Genomic DNA, 25,740 nt, shown 5'->3' on the forward strand with positions numbered 1-25,740 from the left:
GAAACACAGAAGAAAATGATTCATATTATTCTGGCCTGTGGAAGGGTGTGGACAACACACTGATTACAACTATTCAAAATCTTCAGCAGTGACTCATCACTGGTATAGGGCATTTCCAACTCCAGCCTCTTTGGCAACGTAATATCTTCCGTTACATTATTCAGAGGAAGAGCAAATTGATGAGATCTAACCCATTCTTTCTTAGAATATACATATGACAAAATAGTTTTCAGAACTGAGCACATGGCAAAGTTACCTAAGCTGCAATTCTATATGAACTTACCCAGGAGTAAATCCCACTGAGCTCAATGTGGCTTACATCTGAGCAGATATTTATAGGATTGCACCGTTAAGCATCCAGGTTTGAAGGGTATTAATAGATCAGCTAAAATCAGGTGACTAGAGAAATCTATCCAGGTTTCTTTACCACCTCAAAGGAGAGGAGATGCTACGTTTTCCTTTTTGGACTCTATTCTCTAGTTCTTTCTTCCATCCTGAAAATTACAAATAGACTCTTGTTCAAGTACGTGACAATTCAGATTGTTTTGTTTCCAGAAGTTTATTGTCAAATAATATACATGAGTCTTTTTAATTACAAAAGGTAGAAATACAAATGCTGCCTGTTTGACAAAGAGTTTTCTGCGAAAGAGAACTCCAAAATAAGCATGTGCAGCCAGTTTAGCAAGGTTTACAAGATCCTTCATGAAAGACACAAAAAAAGACAGAGGGAGGCTGTTTTTTCCTATTGTTATTTTGTGAATTTTAGCTCTCAAAAGATTTTTTTTAAATGTCTTATAGATTTGGCCAAAGGCAAATGAACACATTTCTCAAAATTCATATGCATTAAGATGTCAGGAAATAACTAGGTTGCTAATCATACATACTATTTGTTGTTCTAGCGGTTAGGAACAGACATACTGCATATGTGAAAGAATTGAATTACAGTTTCCATGGATACCATTTTTTTTATCTAAAAAAATGTGACTCCTGCAAGAATTACTCATCATCACTACATCTGCACAATCTGACTTTGCAAAACTAGCCAGGATCAAGGTTAATCATTAAATCAGATGCATGGTGCCTAATTATTTATTTAAAAATCCTTGGGGGAGATTCAGATTCATCAGGAATATGTAGTCCTATACCAGCTCAAGAAAGATTTTCTAAAGTAATGCTTTGGAAGCAGAAAGAATATTAAAAATCCCAGTTCAAATGAGTAAGAACAGGATAAATCTGACTCTCTGGGGTTCATGTATATGCTTACAAATTAGTAAACATACGGAACAGGAATACATGTCTTTATTCACTGTCCACATTACGGCTAAACTCAGATGCTGTTCTTGGTTTATTCTTTACCCAATCCTTCTCAACAAATAACACATTTCAGAAGACAATTGTGCTAGCTAGATCACTGCTACATTTCAAAACCGATAATTATTTAAACTGAAATGTGAATGCTACTGATATTTCTCAGGTTAACTGAGGTGCTGATGATACTGTCAATATATAGTTCCTGTTACGGCCTGCACTGCTGTTTTTGTGAGCTCCTGGGGTAGTGTGTGGTTATGGAGGAGAGAGTCCTTGAAAAACGTGCCTGGAAGGGAGGCCTTGCAAGGAAGTCTCAGGGATATCAACTATTCAAGTGACTGGAGGCAGAGGTAAGTGAGGCTAGAGGATGGCTTGGTCCGAGAGAGGCTTACAGAAGCTTGCATTCTGTTGCTTGCTCTGACCTCTTACCTGTGGCATCACTGGAGGTCTGGTGGTGGTGTTACTGAACACTAACCCAGTTCCTAAGATCCATAATGTTATTGTGAACAAACAGGCTGACCTGATCTGCATAATCGAGACCTGGGGAGAGGGAGATGGATGGACCTGACCTAACACAACTCTCTCTACCTGGAGTGACAAACACTCTCATGTGTCTATTTGTTGCTGTCAGCCTCTTTAGGGGCTGCATTGAAAAGAAATTTATGTCTTTGAAATGAGTACCTATTCCATGATTCATGGCTGGATTTGAAATCCCTAAATCTACTTTGGAGATGGAACCCACAAAGGGCCGACTATTCTGACAGTGAGCGATAAAAAGGATGCTTCTTGTCCTGACATGCAACAAGATTTTTTGTCTTATCATGAGACTCCATCAAAATGTTCTATAGGAAAGGCTGATAGCATGCATTAGTTGGAAGTGGATTAGAATGTGAACTGACTGTACAAATTAGATGTGTATAAATCTGTTGTGCATGTTGAGTTATACATAAATTAAAGTTTAACAGGTACAACCAATCTTAAAGTGTAAACTATCCTTCAATGGCATTTTTTTAAAAGTGCAAACTTTTCAAACGGAAAGTTCATCTAAATCACTAGTTTAAAATCAGCCTATTATCTCAGCCTCACAACAGAGGTCATTACGACATAGTCCCATTTCTGCAGTAATAGTCCCTAGAAATTTCTTAGTCTATAGGTTTCTATTCAACTGTTGGGTTCTGTGTGTAAAAATCCATAATCTAAAATGCAAGTTTTGACTGCATATATTTTAGCACAGTTTCACTAGCTAATGAAAAAGCCACTATATAAAGTAAACTACTGCCCCCTGGGGTACAAAATCAGAATTTTAAATCCAGTCTAGCAAACAATTCCAATAATTACATCTATGGATATACTGAAATATAGGCTGACAATTCCAGACAGATTTGCTAATTACCAACCCAGAACAATCCTCTTCTTCCCATCTATATTTAAAAGCCTGATTTTAAAATATCACATCTCTAGCTAATTAAAGTTGCCTGAAAGGAAAGAAAGACGCTACTCTAAACAGCATCTGAAATTTCAATCTAAGATTGTGCAATTAAGACATTGTTCTTCAGAGCAACTTTGTAACAGCATGATAATTACTAGAGTCTGCAAGTACACGCACCAAAATTTAAAAATTCGCACATAGTAAAACTCTCTTGGGAACAGAAAATTAAAAGCTGCAGGACATTTGAATGAGAGTGTCTTACTTTACACTATATACAGGAGGCATCAGGAATAGTCCAAAAAATAATCTGAAGAAACTTGCAACATACACTTAACACAAAAAATAATGTTCCTATTTCTTTGTCCAGTATAGATGTCAAATGTTCAAAGCAGCTGCCTAAGTGTTCGTTGATGAGAAAGGCAGAGGAAATGAATCTCTGAATTAGCCATCCCTGTCTCTCATATAGGTCACTCACAGAACATACAACTAGCAAAGTGGCTGACTATGACAAAACGGCTGGGTATAGTTAGGTTGTGATGTTTAACTCTACCTCACACCAACAAGCCCAATTACCGTATTTTTTGCTCTATAAGACTCACTTTTTCCCTCCTAAAAAGTAAGGGGAAATGTGTGTGCGTCTTATGGAGCGAATGCAGGCTGTGCAGCTATCCCAGAAGCCAGAACAGCAAGAGGGATTGCTGCTTTCACTGCGCAGCGATCCCTCATGCTGTTCTGGCTTCTGAGATTCAGAATATTTTTTTTCTTGTTTTCCTCCTCCAAAAACTAGGTGTGTCTTGTGGTCTGGTGCGTCTTATAGAGCGAAAAATACAGTATATTATTTGCACCACTTGCCCCCTACTTTTCCATGGTATCAGTGTCATCCATCTCTTCACTGTCCCTCAAATCATAGAAGTCACTTTTAAAAAACGCTCAGACTATTGTGGGGTGGCTGGTGGAAGCCATTTTCACATAAAAAAATATGTCATGCATTCCAAAATTTTGGTGAAACAAATTAATTCCATTCTTTGACACGTCCTCCTATATCCACAATCTTAACACTGATCAGAAGAACCCACTAGGCAGGCCCAGAGTTAAAACTGCCAAAACAGCAACAAATGTACATGCTGGTAAAGGTCAACCTGAATGGTTCCGTCTATGATCACTTAATACTTAATGGGTATAAATTAATAAGCCTAGCATACTAGCCAAGCATGGGTAGGCAAACTAAGGACCAGGGGCCGGATCAGGCCCAATCGCCTTCTAAATCTGGCTTGCGGACAGTCCGGGAATCAGCATGTTTTTACATGAGCAGAATATGGTTATAAGACGTCCCCGTTTCCCAGGGACAGTCCCCGGATTTACAAATCAGTCCCCATACAAAATCCATTGAAGTTGAAAAGTGTCCCCAGATTCATTGAAAAAAATCTGGTAACCTTAGAGTAGAATGTGTCCTTTTATTTAAAATGCATCTCTGGGTTATTTGTGGGGCATAGGAATTGGTTCATTATTATTATTATTATTTTTCAAAATATGGTCCGGCCCCCCACAAGGTCTGAGGGACAGTGGACTGGCCCCCTACTGAATAAGTTTGCTGACCCCTGAGCCAAGGTATTTAAATTCCAAGATTAGCATTAGGCTATCAGGGGAATTAACTCTAACATTATAGCCTCATTCAGATGTACCGTAACTCTAAACAACCAGTTAGCCTTTACAAGAACAACTTGCAGCAAGCCATAGGTTAACAAGCTTCCTCATCCTCATTCCTCCTTTTGCGTGTCTATGAAAAGCAGTTTGGAAGCTTTCACTTCCATTTTCAATTAACTGCAGCTTGTTATAGTTGAACCTAGACCATAATCTTAACTATGGCTTGTTAAAACAAACCAACGTCAAACAAAAGTTCAGATGGTACAATAAAATGCAGTTAATCCAAAACAGAAATCCAAATGAAGTCACGGCTTCAACCTATCTGCATATGTAGACTTGTGTAGCTAAACTGATGGGGGGGGGGGATTGCAACAGTTAAAGTTACATTTCTAGGTTCTTTTCAACAATAGTATGAAACAACAGGAAATTAAAGGATACTGCAGAAACCAATGTTAAATTCTATAATGTAAGAACCCAAATTTGCTAAAAAGGGACCTTCCAAGAGCTTTCATACTGCAGTTCTGACTAGTCTGAACAATTACTGATCAGCTAACAAGTACTTTAGAAAAACCCATTTTCAGCAGTTAGATAAACTAGTCCATCGATTCAGTTTTACATCAGCATTTACTCCAAACAGTTTACATGTAATATCATATTCCTTTATTTTTATTTGGCTTATATGACAGTAGTTTATAGTTGAGCCACATGGTGGCACAATACAAAAAGAAAACACGGTTTGAAAACCAAAAGCAAAGTCTTATTGTTAACTAAAATGTGGATGCAGAACCACCATGTGTAGTATGAAGAGGAAAGAAGAGGAACAGGAGGCAGTGCTGATCCCCTGCTTTGTGTTCCCCAACCCAACAAGATCTACTTAGAGGAAAGCATATGGGGGGGAAGTAATTTGGGAGGGGAGAAGAGACAAAATAATGTTTAAGTTTAAAGCTGCATTTTAAATCAATATTATTTTGTACTACTGCATACATTAAATATTGTTTCACTTGTAACAAATGCTATTTTAAAGAATCATACACGAGTCTACCACTACTGTAGTTTAAATCTATTTTATTTAAATGTTGAAGGCACACATGGAAATTACACAAGGCATGCACACTGCATGCATCCTTTTTTCCCCTAGGACACAGACATAGCTCTCAAGGTATTGTTGGAGAGCTGTACCCCAAGATCTTGGGGACCAGAGGTTCCCCATTTCTGTTCTAAGGCTACAGTAAGTCTGTACAGTCATTACCTTATCCAGTCTCAAACCAAAGAGAATAATGCCACTCCAACTTCTTTAATAAAGTATGCTTTTGAGGTGCCTGTTCATGGTATGTTTTTCAAAAAAAAACCTAGACTGAGGATTTCTCTTTGAAATGCAATGGCAGAGAAATAATTCCTAAGTATCAGGTGCATATTCCCAGTCTCAGGGGCTGCTTCAAAGGGACTATTTTGCACAATCAGATTGAAGCAGGACCCAATTTCAGAAACAAAGATTGTGAGAAGGTGGCTATAGGGAAATGTGGTCTCTAAAGTACGTGTATCCCATGTGTGTAGATAGTTCTAAGTTGAAACCAGCACCTTGGTTTAGGCTCAGAAGCATGCTAGTAGCATGTGCAGTTGGCAAATCCAAGGCTGCACAGTCTCATTTAAAGGGAGATAGGCTGCAGCATTTTGCAGCAGCTGAAGCATCTGGATCATTTTTCTCAAGGTCAGCCCTTCATAAAACACATTACAATTGTCAAGCCTGGAAGTTATGAAAGCATGGTTCAATGTGGCATGGCCATGTCCTCCAAGATGTAATTAACAGAAAGCTGTTCTAGGCTACAGCAACCTGCTTGGCAAATGCCACTGTCTTGGACAGACTTCCCAAGCTGGCACCCTCTAGATGTTTTGGAGCACAACTCCCATCATGCCTTCAGACTGGGACTGATAGGAGTTGGGAGTCCAAAACACTTGGAAATCACTGGAGTGGAGAAAGCTAGTCTAGGATAACATCAAGGATGTGGTAGAAGAATAAGGTGAATCCAAAGAGAGAGACACCCAATAAACTTCCTTCTGCAGCTCAAATCACAGGTCAAATCTGTGCTATGTAAACTCTACTATTAGGATAGTGTTGACTTCATCCTCATGCATCAAGACAATTTTCTCTCTTTTCCAGCTCCACCAGTTCTCTGGTGCACATTCATTTGTGTGCCCTATTTCTGCACTCAAAAAAAACCCATTCAGGGTGTGACAGAACTGTACCGTTATCCAGGTTCTTAAGTACATTTTAATTTTTTTTATCATAAAGGTTACTGAGATTGCTGATTCGCTGAATCTTTTTCCAAATGTTAGCTATGTCAAAATTAAGTAAAAGGTTATGAGCTTTATTCAAACTAATGTTGATCACAATTAAATTCACTGATTTCAATTTGACAAATCTATTTGACTTTAGATTTTGAGGGCCACAATATCTAATATATTTCACTGAAATTTTTGCTAATTTAGAGAGGAAAGGAGAAGGTGATGCAAACTTGCAGATAAATAAAATATTTTGTAGAGCACAGTAAAAGGCAAAAAACACCTCCTTTTGTCTGAATGAACTACAAGACTCAGAGAGAGATGAAAATCTAATAAAACTCAAGACACAAACCTACATGTTCATTGATACTCTTGGAGAAAAATGTTTCTCACTATATTTAAATGTACAACTTTAAAGAAAAATGGGTTAAGTATCAATACTTACTAATTATGTTACGCTTCGTAACAGTTATTGAGAATAAAAGCACAAACTCTGAAAGCCCCTTGTTACCGGGTCTCCCAATAGTAAAAGTACTTCATGTGATTGGCTGGCACAGAGTCTCAAACAGTGACTGACAACTCGAAGATCACAGTAATGAGCATGCCACAAATGACTAGAGCAGTTAAATTGCTGTCATGCAATACACAACTATGATAAATTGCACTGGACATGTGTGGTAGAAATACAGACCATTCTTGCATGAGATTTTGTTAAGCATAACATAAAACATTCTTATACAGCTATTGTAGCAGAATCTAACATGCCATAGAATCAGGTGTCAAATGCTGAGCATTAGCAGAGTTTATCTAATAATTTATCTTACTCACTCCCACTCAAACAGCAATACTGGTGAAAACTAATTCATATATTTCCAAGATGAACACGTTGTCTGCTGAGTATTAATTTGGAAGAATATTTTTGATGAAATTTGATCTTTAAAGCACTAGAGATAACTGGGTTTTCCTACTGTAGCTACATGCTCCACTAGTCAAACACTATCCTTTGTCAAGGGACTCCACCACCACAGTTATTAAGCAGATATGGAAGAGCAAGCAATAGCATGTAGTATTACACCCCTGATTTTTTCAGTAGATTTGCAACTCTGTAATTTCCCTCAATACTCAATGTTCATCACACAGTCACAATGTTTTAAAATGAATTAGTCCTATGTGGAACTTTGACACAGATCTGTCTCTGTTAATTATGCAATCTCAGTCCACAGACAAACCTTGCAAAGATAGAGAATTATAATGAAATACAAAAATAAAATATTTCCTTGATGGCATATTAGCTGCATTTGGATGAATGTATACCATCTTATTAAGCAGAGAATAACACCCCTAAGCAAGTAGCTTCCTTGCTCCTTCCTTTGTGCAAGGCGCAAGTAAACCAGGAATTCATTAGCCAGAAAACTATGGTTTGGATCAAGAGAAGACCTTAAACAATGTTCTGAATATGGTTTTAGACCCTTGCTTGTTCCAAAGCTGGTAACCACAGTTTCCCATTCTGTATGAAATAGAGAAGCTATATTTAATTTGGGGCATCTTGATAGAATTATGGCTCACAAGAAGGGAAGAGGAAGAGAGTTCTGTGCATGGGTAAAGACTTGTTCATTCTCATCTAAGCCAGGCCATATTAGTGTTAGAATCTCAGATGTATAAGCTAATTGCCAAATGGCACCTTAAACCTAAGTTACGGTTGCCACAACGAATGTCTACTCACTAATTTTACAATGGAGCTTATTATATTATTATTACTTTCCTTTCATTTCTCTATTGTATTTCTCTACTATATTTTAAAGACTAAAACTCAAAACTGCTTACAAACATTAAAACATCAAATAAAACAATCCAGAATAAAACAAAATCAACCTTCAAGGACAGTATTTCAGACCCTTCTCTAAGTGACATTTTGCTTTCCCCATACTTATTTACCTACTTAATTTATACAGCTGCTCCATAGCAGTACTCTAGGAAGCCAGTGTGGTGTAGTGGTTAGAGTTTCAGACTATGATCTGGGAGATCAGGGTTCAAATCCTCACTCAGCCATGAATCTCACTGGGTGACCTTGGGCCAATCACAACCTCTTAACCTACCTCACAGGGTCTTTGTAGGGATTAACGAAGAAGAGGGGTGAACCATGTACTTTTGGGGGGAAAGGTAGGATATAAATGCAGTAAGTTAAGCTCTTCATCTTACTTGCTTAAGAAAGCTAGAGACCAGCCAGATGGACATGTCAAGTCACCAACCTGGCATCCAGAAATCTCCACATGGTTGCATTCAGACCCATGCCAATCACAAAACATGTCTGGTGCCTGGAGAATTTCGAACACTGACTATAATGTAAGGTCAAATGAGGCATAGAATAAACATTTAAAGTACAGTGATACCTCGGTTTTCAAACGTAATCCGTTCCGGAAGACCATTCGAGTTCTGAAACGTTCGAAAACCGAAAACTCAATAGCCAACAGCTAGGCCTCAGGATCTTGCACTCAGTGGAAGCCGCATGGCATGTTCAACTTCCAAGGCGTGTTTGAAAACCGAGGTACCACTGTATTTCTCACTCATTCACCACAAATCCTTATAAATATAAAAAAATTGGCCTTCAATTAATCAGAGTATGATGTATTCTAGAACAAGGATAGATCTGCTAGAATTGCTGGTAGGCAGAGTGCAGTGGCGCTCAGGTCAAGCTTGCAGGCAGGCTCCCCATAGGTAATGGTTGGCCACTTTCTGCACTCCTCCCAGCAGTCATTTCTCCTCTGGTCCCTGCTGTGGATACATGACCTGACTGGTTGTCTTTACACTGAGCCTTATGCAAGTTGCACTCTAATAGTCACTGAGTCTGTTTGGTTGCCCTGAGTTCCCTCATATATTCAGGAAGCAACCTGGGCTTCACAGTGCCAGAGAGGACACTAAGGATCAATTATGTTGAGAACCCATCAGGCCTCACTATTCCCATCAAGTCTCACTATTCCACAGTGAACTTTGGCCACTGGAAAAGTTCCCATCATATTGAGGAATCCACCAATCTCTGTAAGTATTCAGAGACAGATCATCTTAATGAATCTCCCTCCCCTCCAAACTTCTTCAGATAGTGCAGTCAATGACAATGGGGTAGATAATTTTAACCCCCCCCCCATCCCAATATCCAAAAAATGCCCTCACATCCCGAGGCAGAGACTAAATAAAGGGTATGGCCTACAGTGTGTCCAATGAGACAGCCCCCTGGTTGTCATGGAGATCACAAAGTCCAAAAGCCAGTCCAGTCAAGGCAACCTCGGTGCGGATATTTAAGTTCCCCACAATCAATGTCCTGGGATTCCATGACACCAGATTTGGGACATCTCTGCCAGCTCAGCTGTTGGGCAGCAGGGTGGGCAGTACACCAACAGCATCCCTAGTCTGTCTTGCTGACCAAGCATCAGATAAAGGCCCTAATAGCCTATCTCAGTGTAGAGAAGTTTCCTGATGAGTAACAAAGCAGTTTTGAGGACCACAGCAAGTCTGTTACCCCACACGCCTAACCTAGACTGGTGCTGCATCAAGTACATAAGTGGGCAAAGCTGGGTCAAGACCCCACTGCCCACCCAGTGATTCGTGCCAGTTTAGCTCCATCATCTGTGGTAAAGTCCTGTTTGTGGATGTGTTCTGAATCAACTTGGAATTGAGCTACATCATTGCCTGGCTAAAGAGCTCACAGCCAGTCCTCTGATTACCCATAGCATTGGGTGTCTGGCAAGGAGATGATGTGCACATATTTCCATCCTATACCTATGCCAGCATTGACTTATATATGCTTCAAGGAACCCTGGGCAAGAGCAAACAGTGGTTGAATTTACTAATTAGCTGTTATCTGTGGCTTCTGCCAACCCTATCTTCCTTCCCACATGGAGAGCTCAAGGGAAGAGCAGGATCTTATCCCAAACATCACAATAAGCTTCAGAAGCACTCATTAGCAGGGTGGATAAAAATCAATGATTTTTTTTTTTTTTAAATCATATATATATTTATTTAAATCAGATTTTTTAAATTTAAATTGGATTTTTAAAATAAAATGCTTTTGGAGGGGAAATCTTTCTAAAGATAGTTTCCTATTAAAGTTACATTGTTATTATTATTATTATTTTTAAAATTTCTATACCACTTTATATTTTTAATAAAAATCTCAAAGCAGTTTTTAGAATATTAAACCAATAAAACAATAGCCAAGCGATGTTCCTCCAGCCTCATGAGGAGCCTGTGTAGTAGAGCTGGTAAGTTCTGGGCCCCACCCCCTAGGCCAGGTGGAAAGGGCCTTGCATTATAGTCCAAAGCAGAGGTCAGCAAACTTTTTCAGGAGGGGGCCGGTCCCCCGTTCCTCTCCCAAAAGCACCCCCCAAAAGGACCCCCCCTCCTAAAAGGACCCCCCCCGCCGCCACTCACACCGCAGCCGCCAACGCCGCCTCGTCTTCGGCAGTGTCAGCATCATCCTGTGTCTCGGCGGGGCACAGAGCCCATGCCACTGGCCCGGGCAGCAGAGGCAGCCTCCATGCTGCCGCCGCTTCCTCCTGCTCGGCTCTTCCCGCTCAGCCACTTCCTCCCGCTTGGCCGCCTCTGGGTGCCACTCCTTCCTTCCCGTTGATGCGGCCGAGCGGGAGGAGGCAGCAGCAGTGCAGAGGCTGCGCTAGCATTGCTGCGGAGGCCGCACCAGCGCCGCCACCTGCCCAGAGGCGGCCGCGGCTTCTGATGGGCTGCAGGAGCTTCCTGCAACCAATCAGAAGCCACGTCGCAGAAGTCAGTCCCCGCTCAGCGAGGCCTCTGTGCTGCGCCAGTTTAGCATGGGCACTGACTGAGCGGGCAGCAGGGTCTGCAAGGTTCGGGGGCCAGATTAACGAGCCCGACAGGCCACATCCAGTCCGCGAATCGTAGTTTGCAGACCCCTGGTCCAAAGGCCATTCATCAGGAAATAAGGATTTGTTTTAAGATTTTTATGTGTGCTAAAACTCAGTCTAATGTTGTTGTTGTTTTTTAAAAAAACCGTTTAACCATGTCAGTTAGCAAACATGGATACATATGCTATAATGTTATTGTTTTAGTTAAATAAATTGTTTATATTGTTATTAAGGAAATGATTATTTTTCTTCTTCCAATAAAGTTGCCCAAATATAAACAGTTAACTTACTAAACCTCACAATAATTTTATAATTATCTGTCAATAGATTTCTAATAGTATAACCAAATCAGTAATTTTTGACATAACTGTTAAAACTATTCTGAAAATTTATTATTCCAAAAATGAAACCTTCATCTGGTTGTAAATATTAAGATTATACCAGCAAGAATGAGTCCTTCTGTAAAAATAAATAAATAAATAAATAAATAAATCAAGTGTTACTGACTAGTGATTTAAATCGTGATTTAAATCAATTTGATTTAAATCAAATTCATCCTGCTCACCAGTAAGTCATCTTGTTGTTTTCAGGTGCCTCTGAACCCTAGAGACAATATCTGTCCTTACCTTACAACGTGCTCAAGCAAATGGTCACTAGGCTATGATAGCGATGCCACTGGCAACTGCATGTTTATGAAGCTCTCCAGGATATATACAGTACAGCACAAACCAATATTGATACAGTCTTTAATAATACCCTTATGTGAACTGCATCTGAAGCAAATAACTACACACACCTCTACTCTTTTAAAACAATTTTTTGTATCATGATAGAAGCGAACCTTATGCAAACCAAGGTGTTCTTATGTGCAGGAAAGACTGCATTAAACCACTGCTTTTTCCTGAATGTGAAGACTATTTGAAAGTTTGTGGAACTTGTATCCTTTTCTTAAAAAGCAGGTTACCAGTTCAGAATAAGGGTTCAACGTTTATTTTTTTAAGTAGCACATTCACTGCCCCATCCAGAATGAATGAGGAAGGCACAGTTTTTCAAATATTTTTGTCTTTGTCTTGGCTTATGTTCTGTCTTCTTAAAGGGTTGTGAAGCAGGAAGTAAAATAGTACAAAATAAGAGCATGTTATGATTATGATACTGGATGTTCTAGGTTTTTTAATGCATGCTTCAAAGTACTTGTCGGTTATGGCTTTCAACTAATTGTACCACTCCACTTAGTGAATTAGCATTGTAGTGTGAATTGTATTTACTTTCCTTTGTGAACCAAACTCAACTAGCTCCAGAAGTGTTTTGAACTAGCCGCTGAAACCCTTACTGCCTTGAATCACAGCAACTTCACTCAAAATCAAATTGGAACCAAACAAAAGCATTCATTGGTTCGACTCTCCAGTTAAAATAGCTATATAAAAGCTCCAAAAAAGCCATATTGAAAAGGGACAAGAAAAGCTTCTTTTATAATTACTACCATTTAGAATCAAGCATTAAGTTTATCAATAAATACAAATGCATTCTGCATGATGCAACAACAAAAAAGACAAATTATGCCATATGTATTGAATTTACTGCAATGAAGGAGGTGTTAACCTATGGTATGTAGAGTAATGTAAAGCAGCATACAATTATTGCAATGTGAATACAATTTAAATAACTTAATACTGTTACCAACTAAAGCTAAAACTCAAACTTTTGAAATGTAATACAGGTTATTTACAACTGGAAAACATTACAATCACCATATATTATGCAAATTGAAATTTAACATGGCATCAAGGTGAGAATGCCCAAGATGGTGCTCAATCAATGCAATTTAAAAACAGAAACAGCAAGATTAAAAATAAAAACAGAGAAAGCACATAGCAGATAAAGGACTAGCTCCAGACTAAGCTGTACTTAGTTCAATGAAATCAGTGGGACTTAAATTAGTCATGATTTAACTTCCCATAATGATTTCAATGGAATGCAAGTGAAGTCAAATAACTCTAACCATTTTAAAAGGGGGTAGGACTCAGAAATCCAGCATGCCATAAGCCCACTGAAACCAAATACAGTGGTACCTTGGGTTACATACGCTTCAGGTTACATACGCTTCAGGTTACACACTCCGCTAACCTAGAAATAGTGCTTCAGGTTAAGAACTTTGCTTCAGGATAAAAACAGAAATCGGGCTCTGGCAGCGCAGCGGCAGCAGGAGACCCCATTAGCTAAAGTGGTGCTTCAGGTTAAGAACAGTTTCAGGTTAAGTACGGACCTCCGGAACGAATTAAGTACTTAACCCGAGGTACCACTGTAGGCACAGAGGATACGATCTCTGTTCCCTAGAATGTACCAGTATCCTATGCACAGCTACATATACACACATTCAAATTTTGATCATGAGCACATTTTAAAAGCACAACTTGAAAAACATAAGGTGTGAAGAGGGAGACGCCCTCAAAATTGTTGGTGGTGGTTTTACAGAAGTGAAATAAAACAAGTTTCTCGAGCAGGCAGAAAAGCTGGATTGGCTCTGTTCCACTTGCCAAGGTTAGAATGTGTAAGTATCATATTACCACAGCTAAAGCTTAATAGAAAGACCATAAGTGTTGTGACTTTCAACAATAGGCATGCTACGTAAGATTAAGGTAATTCTCATGGTTACCTTGACTAATAAAGCATACATTGAAGCATACATAGTTTGAAGGCAAAGGAGCTCTAAAGCAGAAAAAGCATGCCCTCAAGTCCAAAGTTTGTGTTCTCATATATATGAATGAATTTATAAGTCACACTTTCAATAAAAAATATAGCAAGGTGGAATACAACATCAAAAACGATATCCATAAGCATAATTTAAAACATCAATAAATTATGACAGGATTAAAAAGGAAGTTCATGTTGCAAGGAAAGTAAGGATGGCTGTCACCAACTGCTGCTGGTAGGGAGTTCCACCGGGCAGGGTCTGCCACACTAAACAAATGGTCCTTTCTGATAGCCAGCTGAATCTCAGCGGTATGGGGAACCACCAAAAGTCCTCCATCAGAGCACTCACAGCAGCCCCATCTCCCAGACTCTCTAGCCTGGGTTGATGCTGCTGGGTAAGAGATGCTCCCCTATCTTGGTAATGCATACCAGGCCAGCATCCTTGTGATTAAGGAATAGAAAGCAGTGATAAAATCCAGGAGAACCCACAAACTACAAACCTACTCCTTCAGGGGGACCACAACCTCATCCAGTAAGAACAACCAGCTACTAACAGCATCATTGTCTTGTCAGGATTGAGCTTCAGTTAACTGGCCTTCATCCAGTCCACTAATGAAGCCAGGCATCAATTCAACACATCCACTGACTCACTGCCTGAAGATTAAAAGGAGAGATTGAGCTGAATGCCATCAGCATACTGAAAACAAAGCAGTCCTAAACACTGGATGATCCCACTGCACAGTTACACGTAGATTTTAGACAGGTGTTCAAAATTAGACAGGGGCATTTTGAACCTGGCTATTGGCCAACTGCGACCAAGTGAAGATGTCCCGGTACAAATGGGCTATAAGGACATAGTGGTCCAGTTCAGATCATGATTTAGCACTCAGGTGTACAACCTGTAACATGCAATATACCACCGAAAACTCACAAAGGAAAGGAGGGCAAAGCAAAATGGATAGAATCATGGAAGGAGGGAAATTCCATTCCAAGTAATTAGTTCAGACCTGCTATAAAAGCAATCTGTTCCACTCTGAGCAGCCTGCATGGTGAGGAGCATAAGAGAGAAAATGGATGGCTCTACCTATTTTTGGCTCAGGCCATGCCTACACCTGGCAGCAATCCCATTCACTACCAGCAAACAGCCCCCAACAGATTACCACCAAGAGGATGCAGTCCTCAACAGAAAAAAAGGATCACCACCCATGGTTTAGCATTAGCAGACCTGCCACAGTAAACCTGGGGCTCGCATGGCCCCAGTTAATCAAACTGTAGTTTGTTGCAACTGTCTGTTGCATCTGAAACTAATACCTCATCCTGGTTTTCTTGCAGTAACAAGTGAGAATAAACCAGAGTTTCCAAGTTTGGATGTATTATGCAACAATGTTCATTCAAAACCAAAATTGGAAGCTTTTGATCTCTTCCCCTCATGAGCTTGGTAAAGGGGAGACTGAGAGAAATAGTATAGCCATCTATAAGGCTATCACATGGAGCATGAAGCAAGCTTGTTATCTCCTCTCCGAAGGCTACGACCAATGGATCCAAGTTACAAGAAAGGAGATTCTGATTAAACATGAGAACAACTTTCTGACAGTAAGAGCTGTTCGACTGTGCAACAGTGGCAGACTTTCCTTCCTTGGAGGTTTTTAAGCAGAGGTTGGATGGCCAGGGAGTTGGTCCCTTCCAACACTACAATTCCACCCTACAGAAATCCAGGAGGCAGCAGCAGGGAGAAAAACTGCTGTGATTAGAAAGACATTGCTCCCTCTCCCACTTATTAGATGATCAATTAGATGGGGGAGGGTACATCTGCATACCCACTATGCCACTGGACTGGGTGGAGAGACTGGAAACCCCTTTGCTCAGTGTCAATTATGAGAAATCACAATTGCTGGAGCTCTGCACACTTTATCTCCCAAGTGGCAGTGCTGTCACCAGTGAAAGACTGGGACTGACCACCAAGGAAAACCAGATCAGGCCATTGCATACACCACCCATGGCATACAGAACCTAGCAGTACAAGGGGGTGTACTACTGCAAAAAGGAAATCCTAAAGCAAGTGAGGGAGGCATGGGGCAAAGCATATATAGCCCTGTAAGGGGAATTCTGCCAATTTTGAGTCCTACTTACTGTAACCTTCTAAACCAGAGGTCAGCAACCTAAGGCCCATGGACCGGAAGCGGCCCATGAGGATTGCTTAACCGGTCCATGAACTGCCCCCGAACCGAAGCGCCCGCTTGGCGAGTCCCCATGCGCTGTGCTAAACCAGCGCAGCACAGCGACTCTCTTCTGTGGCTCCAAAAATTGCTTCTGTGCGTGCCCAGATGCCGGAAATCGCTTCTGCGCAGGCACAATTTTTGGCATCTGGGCATGCTCAGAAGCGATTTCCAGCGCCACGGACATGCGCAGATGCAATTTCCAGCATTGCACTGTGCCAGTCCAGCCCACGGAGGATCTGGGCGTGATCCAGCCCATGCCCGGTAAGCCTTGCCGACCCCTGTTCTAAACCTAAGTGCTGGTTATAATCTGGGGATGTGGAATATGAAGATGAATACTCATTTCTCACACAGCATTGACAGAAGCCTAACTTTTGTGGGACGATGGGTGGAAAATATTTGATCTTCAAGGCAGCTACATTACTGCAGCTTAATTCTTGAGGGCAAAGCAAGACAATTCTGTTTATATACACACATTCTGCTTGTATTCATGCTATACAGTGGTACCTCAGGTTACATACGCTTCAGGTTACAGACTCCGCTAACCCAGAAATAGTACCTCGGTTTAAGAACTTTGCTTCAGGATGAGAACAGAAATCGTGCTCCGGCGGCGCGGTGGCAGCAGGAGGCCCCATTAGCTAAAGTGGTGCTTTCAGGTTAAGAACAGACCTCCGGAACGAATTAAGTACTTAACCTGAGGTACCACTGTAAATGTTTTAAGAAGCAAGAAATCTTTTTAGTATTTATTTGAAGAAAAATGTCTAATTGGTTGGAAGCAGGTGAAACTGATATTTCTGTTGCAAAATTCTGGGTGTAGCTCCTGAGCAAGGAATTTAGTCTTGCAACACATTTATGTTTGACACCCCTGCTGCAGACTGAATGTGGGAAGGGAAAGAGAACTTCAAGCCATAACAATGGAGCATGAAACCACCCAAAACAGAAATTCTCAGCCCCCTGAATTCTAGAGTTTATGCATTAACTGCTTCCATGCTTTCAAAGATCAACAAAAATCAACTCCCAGTCCATACAAATGTACAGTATAACTAGTATAGAGAAAGCACAACTGAAGTTGACATTTAAACTTAAAGTTTAATTAAATTAAAGTTTCTTGCAAGTCCATCAGCTACATTTCAAGAAAGCAAACACTGGTCCCATTTCCTCCCACTCTACTTCTACAGCAAACAGGACAGGATTCTAACTTATCCTGCAAAGAGTCATGGCAGACTACTGCCAACATATAAACCCCTGCCACGGAATGCATAGCTAAAATTATAAGGATGCATGTATCAGTCTAACCACCTTTTACACCAAGAGCACAAGAGGTAGAATACTGGTAATAGGAAAGATGAGGAAAGGGCCCTTGACGACAGAGTATTTTGCATAAGCTCAGCCTCAGAATATAACAACATATTGCTCACTTTGCTTTTTGACACCAACTGAAAATGTACCTATTCACCCAGGCTTTTATAGGATAACAGAACTCAATTAATCCTTCAGCAATTAAGCACTCTGTAATATATCTTTTCAGAGGTTATACTGACTTGCTTAAGACCTTAGAGGTTTTTATCGTTTGTAACTCCCTCTAAGATCAGTGATGAAATGCAAGCTAGAAATTTACTATACAGGCATCTCCCCGTTTGCATGGGAGTTGCATGCTGGATCATCGTATGCATTAGTGGAGCACATGTAAACCTACCACAAGCCTACCCCGCGCCTGCCCCGTTCCAACCCTATTCTGGGGCCTAAAACTCCCCACTCCACCAGTAGCGCACCAACTGAACGCAAACAAAATGGTCGCCACCTGTATAAGTATAGAACCCTTATAGGCAGTGCTATTTTTCTGGAAAAAGAGGTGCTGGAACTGACCATGAATGCCTCCCTTGTTCTCTTATAACAGCAATGGTGCCAGAGAGGTGCTGGAACTGAGTTCTGGTGAGTTCCAGCTGGGAAAAAAGCCCTGCTTATAGATAGATACACTTTCCCAAGGCCCCAAGACACAAACACCCAAAATGACTTTCTTATTTCTGCGCTGGGGATGCACAGGTTCAAATGAAGACTGCTATAAATGCATGCATCACCATCACATCTCATTATCAACTTCCTATTAAAAATAGCACTGGCTAGTCAAACCTTCCTCCTTCCATAGGAAGTGGGGGGCCTCTCTCATATACATGTTCAGTATGCATTAAGCAGAAAGGCTGACCCTGACTGGCAAGCACTTCACTTTTAACCATTAATAGTGCTGCACAGAAAAGGAGGTGGGGCTCATGCCTAGGTGGGGACATTTGGATCAGCTCATTATTAATGAACACCTGGCTCACTACTCCAACTTTTCACCTACAGGATCACAAACTGGGCACACAGAGCAGAAACAAAAAGTGCAAGCAGCACTGCCTTGCAATTCCTTGAGTTGAGTGACATTTTCTCAGTCCTCCGTCCTTCTCCTAACAGAAGAAGAGTATGGAGAGTATGGCTGAGGAATAAGAACTGAGCTGGAACCACTTTCTCTCAGTTGCTCATTACCACCTATGGAGCTGGCAAGCATTATATATTACAGTCCCTGTGTCTTTTTAGGCTCTTTTGTGGTAGCTCTTCAACAAGATTCCCAGTGCAACGCAGACCAGCAACAATGGATAGTATGCATCCAACCATTCCTCTGTACAGTTGCCACATTCATTTCCTCACAAGGCTCCTGCACCTTTACAAATCTTTTTTTATTTCTTTTTTGTATCATGATATTGTTCAATAGTGGGCAGTTTACAAATTATTTAAATAAATAATTCGGCTGTATTCAACTACAGTGGTACCTCAGGTTAAGAACTTAATTTGTTCTGGAGGTCTGTTCTTAACCTGAAACTGTTCTTAACCTGAAGCACCACTTTAGCTAATGGGGCCACCTGCTGCTGCCACGCCGCCGGAGCACAATTTCTGTCCTCATCCTGAAGCAAAGTTCTTAACCCGAGGTACTATTTCTGGGTTAGCGGAGTCTGTAACCTGAAGCGTCTGTAACCCAAGGTACCACTGTAAATACTTGTGCTAGCTGGTGCCAGTGAAACAAGTCCCACTAGTGCAACAGGGCCACCCCCTGACAACTCCTCCCTTGCACCCCTCAAATTACGGTAGCTCTAAGGGGTCAGGAGATCCCCAAAACAGCATGCAGGGAGAGAAGGAAGATAATTCCATCAGGGAGCAGAAATGCTTGTGCGGACAGAGCAATCTCCTTCTTGCTACTTTCAATTAAACCCATTGTCCAGTGTGTAAGTCAACTCTTCCAAGAGAGATCTACACTTACACTATGGCATCAAATTGTTAACAAGTTCCAATATCCATTTTATACCAGGAATTTTGCAGTTCCAATCACCAAGTACCTTAACAGCACTTCAGGTGGTTTCTTCCATCCTACTGTTTAATGTTTGGCTTTTTGTGAAATGGACAAGTTCAGGAAGTACAATACTATGTATTTGTCCTGGCTCTCCCCAACCGATGCAGAGCTGGAACTCATGACTCCAGTTTTGCCAAAGGCATTCAGATTAGAATGGTAGAGAAGACACAGCAAAAATTGCAAGGATTAGCAGTTACATGAGAGGTGGAAGGCATGGCTAGTTTGCCAGCTAAGATGCTGAACCAGAAAGCCACATGCCCCTGCACCTTTCTTTTGAAGGACGGGGTGAGCACAGAATGTAGTCTGGAAGGCAGCTGGAGTCCCAAGCAAATAGGTACTCCTTTTAGTGGGCTGGCAAAGTGAGGTTTGTGCATGCTGGCTTCTCATGTCCTAGTGGTAGAGGCAGGGCGGGTTCCAGCGCAGCATCAGATTTAGTCCGAGTTGCTTCCTGTGGAGGGGAATGAAGGCTCCTATATAACAGGAGGAAGTGCCACAGGTGGCTCACCAGCTGGAAAAGTTATGGGAGGAGTGTCTGGAAGGTAGGTAATGAGAGACACAGATCAAACTCCCCAAGGTCCTCCCACTCCTCAGGGTTTGACTACCTGCACCATTGAACCTCCAAAGCTCGCATTACAGTATTCAATATATGAAGTTATTAGCCTAAAATCTATACTGACCTCATGTATAATTTGATATATTTTCTATCCCCCCCCCCGCCCAAATGGGACTAATTCTTCCACTACATTGGCACATTAACATGAAAATAGATTTAGTTTTCTAAATCCATAAATATATGTATAAGATTTTAGCTAATAAGAACATAGTGAAGGAATGAGTAGACATAAATAGTGTGCAATGGAGCTTTTCCATATTTTAAGTACTTCTCGTGCCTATGAGTAAGGATGTGTATTGCACAACGGGGGGGGGGGGAGGAATTATAAACAGCAAGTCAAAAACCTACCATTAAGCAGATCTTGGAATATTCTAAGCAATTGTTCATCAGCAGAATAGTGTTAGAAAGAGCCCTAGTATACTGCAAACATGTATTTTACAGATTAAAAGGCAATATAGCAATCAGGCCAGAAGGCTGTAACAACTTTGAATAAGCAAGCCAGCATTCAACAAGTCAAGGCTAGAAAAGGAGGTGGTGAGATACGCAGTAAAAGCATGGCTGTGATAAATGAAAATCTTTGCTATGTAGCAAATCTATCTAGATACGAGTCTACAATCTAACAAGAAAAAACCTAAGCCAATGTTTCCCACTAGCAAAGAACTTCTGAGAAAAAAACTTAACAAAAGGTACATTAATGGGAGGCAGAGAGAGACAGGCAGACACTTAAACACTGCAAAATTTGGATCTTTCTGACCTTCATACACCAACTAAGGAAATGAATATAGAATTATATTGTTCTGCAAATGGAAACTATAGAAGCAAATATGGCTGTTGTGGTAGAAGTGAGTGTGATGATTAATGTTGGCTTAGCAACAGGGAAGACTGGGTTCAGATCTCTGCTCATCCACAAAAGCCAACACAAAACAGCCAAGGCTGTGTACACACAGTATACATTTAAAGCACACTCCTACCCTCAAAGAATTCTGGGCACTGTAGTTTACTCCTCAGAATTCCCACCAGCCCTTAAACTACAGTGCTGAAAATTCTTTGAGGGAAAGCATGTGTTTTAAAAGTATAGTGTGTAGACAGCACAAGTCACTAAATTTTAGCCAGCCATATCTCTCTCAGGGGGTTGCGATGAAAACAAAATGAAACGGGCCTTTGTAAGCCACACAAAATCAAGGCCTTTGAGTGATGGGCCACAAATGTAATATTAAAATGGACTAGGATATGAGAGAGTTAAGGGCATGAGTGCTAGAGAGGATGAGTATCATTTTAAATAGATCAGGCTGGAAGGCATGCCAGTATGTTATTTGAGCCCCTTAGATACATGTACAACACCGAGTGATATCAGACTGTCCATGTTAAATTAAATGGTTCCTTCTGGCGGGGTCCTCCGATATCGGACACTGGGATGGAAGAAACCCTTTTTTATGTCAGAAATAGAACAAGCTCCCATTAGCAGCATTCCCAGAGACCCCTAGTTGGCCCCCACTGGAAAGGGGGGGGGCGGACCTTTGCTCTGAGACCCACCAGGGCTCTTCCTAGTGCTCCCAGCACAGTTTCAGCCACGGCCATGTAGGGCAAAGGGGTACCACTTTGTCCAATCTGCGCAGCCGCCTGTAGAGGAGTACATAAAGGTGCAAGCACAGAACGCCGAAATGCATATATAGATATATGTATGTGTGTGTGTTGTCTGCTTGCACCTTTATACACCGTGTGTGTGTGTGTGTGTGTGTGTGTGTGTGTGTGCAGGGAGCTGGAGAGCAGAGCCGTATGGCATAATAAAGGGGGCGTGCGTGCATGTGCCGGGGGGGGGCCTCTCAGCACACGAGTATACCGGGAAAGGAGAGGAGGAGAAATGTGGCGGTGGAGAGGAAAAACGACTCGCTGCCACCTGTTAGGCCTGAGCCACAGAGTAACCTGGGAAAGGAGGAGGAGGAGCCAGGAGGTACCAGGAGGTAAAGGGAAAAAGGGGGTGGGGAGTCGTGAGCAGCAGCAGCAACACCCCCCCCCGCTGTTTCCTAGCAGGCGGGCGCGCACACTGCCGCCACACACGCGCGCACGGGGGGGAGGGGGAGGGGGAGGGGGAGGGGACGAAGCAACGCCCTCCGGCCCGTATTCCCTCAGCCACACACGCACCCTGTCACCACCACGCCGGAAGCCTTTGAGAAAGAGAGGGAGAGAGAGAGGGCCACGGCGGGGCCACGCCATCCCCACCCACCCACCCACCTCCGTCCGTCCCTAATGCCGCCATAGTGCCTCTCCCGCCCCCCAGCCTGTCACCCTCACCAAAGAGGGGGACTCGCCCCCTCAGAAAACGTTATGGCTGAGGGCGGCGAAGGGAAGGCCGCCGCCGCCGCCGCCGCGCTTGAGGCACCCACCTGCTCGCGTAGTTTGAGGAAAACCATGGCGAGGCCGCCGCCGCCGCCGCCGCTACTACTACCCCGCCTCCTCACGGGCCACCGCTGCTATTCCTCGCCGCCGCCAACGACTCCTTCCCTCGGCAGCCCCGCCTCCTCAGCGCCTGGGCCGCTCAGCCCGTGCTCGGCAGGCCACGCCCACGGCCACGCCCCCGCCTCCTGGCGCGGCGGCGACGGCGGCTGCCTCTGCTGCGAGGCGCGCGGATGGGGCCGGGCGGGGGCGAGAGCGTGAGGTTACCTCTTCGCCCCGCCCCCTCTCCTCTTCCACTCCTGTCCGCTAAAACACACAGAGTATCTCTCTCTTTCAAATCTTGCCCTTTCACTAAAGGGTATAATGTGGCACGGAGAGAGAGTCGATTTGATCCGCCCCTCCCCTTTCTTCTCCCTAACGCCCTCCCGATGAGGGTCGCGACGCCCGTCACTCACCACCAAATGGCGGCGGTGATTGGGCGCGGGGCGCGGCGCGGCAAGCGCCGAGGCTGATTGGAAGGCAGGTTGGCGTGTGCGGGTGGGAGTGCGCGTGTGATTGGCAGGAATGAAGGTGAGGGAGAGAGGAGGGTCGGCACAGAGAAAGAGAGAGACAGAGTGCGCGCGCTGGGCGCGAAAGATGTGCCAGTGGCTTCTGGGAGAAGGAGGGCTGGGGAGATGAGATTAGTGAGGGCAAGGTGGAGGTGTGTCGCCCTTTCCTGGGCTTCACCTTGGAGTCCTTTATAATTTTTTATTGCCTGTAGCCTCCCTATCCAGGTTTAGGCAGAGTCCGATTTACACCTCTGCAGCTGATTCGTTATAGTTAGTGCATGGTTTCCCAGCTGGAAATCGATAGGTTCAGGTTTTAAAAGCACGACTCATGGAAATTCAGTCAAAATTCACTATGGCTCCCAAGAGAACGTATTTTTAGCAACTGCACAAGATGATAGGAGTTCCCCTGTGGCTGATGGCACCTACTGCTTCCACACGGGATGAAAAAGCTTAGCCGAAATGGGTTATTAAAGTTGCAAGTGGCCAGGCTGAAATCATCATGTGAGAATTGTTACAGATAGGTAGCCGTGTTGGTCTGCCATAGTCAAAACAAAAAAAAAAAAATTTCCTTCCAGTAGCACCTTAAAGACCAACTAAGTTAGTTCTTGGTATGAGCTTTCATGTGTATGCACACTTCTTCAGATACACTGAAACAGAAGTCACCAGACCCTTCTATATAGTGAGAAGGTGGGGAGGGGTATTACTCAGAAGGGTGGTGGGATTGGGTGCTATCTGCCAGTCACCCAATCATCACAGCCATTGGCAGCTATCTGCCAATCACCCAATCCCACCACCCTTCTGAGTAATACCCCTCCCCACCTTCTCACTATATAGAAGGGTCTGGTGACTTCTGTTTCAGTGTACGTATCTGAAGAAGTGTGCATACACACGAAAGCTCATACCAAGAACTAACTTAGTTGGTCTTTAAGGTGCTACTGGAAGGAAAAAAAATTTTTTATTTTGTTTTGACATGTGAGAATTGTGATCATGTTAATTTGGTGAGTAGGTAGTATAGGTTGGAAATGGCTGGGTGGATGTTTTCATAATTCTAATTCTTAGAAGGTGGTTTCTTCATCCTGAGATAACTGGATTGTAAAAGCCACCCAAGTTTGGATGTGTGTATGTATATATGTGAAATAAATAAACTTGGGAGTGGGTAGCGGACTAGAGTGATATTTAGCAGCAACAATGCTGTAAGTACTTTGGAAAAACTTGGGGTGCCTGTGTGGATTTACAGAGTTTATTTTCTGTAAACTCATTTGAACACATGAGAAATTGTAGTACTGTATTTAAACAGACTGAGAGCACCTGCTGACTGTCAGTATTTTGCAGAAGGCCTTCAAGTGCATGCCTGGAAATGGAGGTTTGCACAATCAAAATTGTATTAAAGTGCTCTGTTCCCCTACTATACCAAACTCACTTTTATGGAAATAAGCTTTCTGTAGTTAGGAAGGTAAAGGTAAAGGGACCCCTGAAAGTTAAGTCCAGTCGTGAACGTCTCTGGGGTTGCGGCGCTCATCTCACTTTACAGGCTGAGGGAGCCGGCATTTGTCTACTCCGCAGACAGTATTTCCGGGTCATGTGGCTAGCATGACTAAGCCACTTCTGGCGCAATGGAACACCAACAGCAGAGCAGCGCATGGAAACGCTGTTTACCTTCCCACTGGAGCGGTACCTGTTAATCTACTTGCACTTTTTGGCATGCTTTCAAACTGCTAGGTTGGCAGGAGCTGGGACCAAGCAATGGGAGCTCACCCCCGTTGCGGGGATTTGAACCACCGACCTTTTGATCGGCAAGCCCAAGGCTCAGTGGTTTAGATCACAGTGCCACCCGCGTCCCTATGTAGTTAGGAAAGTGACAAGAAAATGCATAGAACTGTAGGCTGAACAAATTATTAACAGGAAGACATTTAAACACTTCAGAAGCAAATCAGGATGAATCAGTTAAGAACTTTGCTTCAGGATGAGAACAGAAATCACGCAGCGGCAGCGGCAGGAGACCCCATTAGCTAAAGTGGTACCTCAGGTTAAGAACAGTTTCAGGTTAAGAACAGACCTCCAGAACAAATTAAGTTCTTAACCTGAGATACCACTGTATAATCTAACCTCTCTGAAAGCTTAGCAAGTGAAACAGGATGAATGCTCAGTATGCATGTCATCACATGGATATAGTGAGGGCTCCAGTGTTTGATCTGAGATCCTTCTATAGCTCCCCCTGCTATCTGTGATAGTGATTAAGTGGTGCCCCGATTATGGAATACTCTTCCTAATGAGATTCATCTAGTGCATATGTTGGTGTTTTGTATTGTAAAACAGCATTGGCATTTATCTGAAGGATAACATATAAATTCATATAATAAG

General features: G+C 42.5%; 1 protein-coding gene across 1 annotated transcript in view; it reads right to left on the reverse strand.

Annotated features, from left to right (window-relative positions):
- The window catches only part of ANKRD28 (ankyrin repeat domain 28), an 88,688-nt gene extending 65,697 nt beyond the window's left edge, over nucleotides 1-22,991 (reverse strand). The window contains exon 1 of the mRNA XM_081881919.1: nucleotides 22,822-22,991. Coding sequence (XP_081738045.1) covers nucleotides 22,822-22,848 — 27 coding nt within the window. The 5' untranslated portion in view covers nucleotides 22,849-22,991. The remainder of the gene's footprint in view (nucleotides 1-22,821) is intronic.
- Nucleotides 22,992-25,740: the final 2,749 nt, after the last annotated feature.

This window comes from Podarcis erhardii, assembly GCF_964252035.2.
Source record: "Podarcis erhardii genome assembly, chromosome: 12".
Lineage (NCBI taxonomy): Eukaryota > Metazoa > Chordata > Lepidosauria > Squamata > Lacertidae > Podarcis > Podarcis erhardii.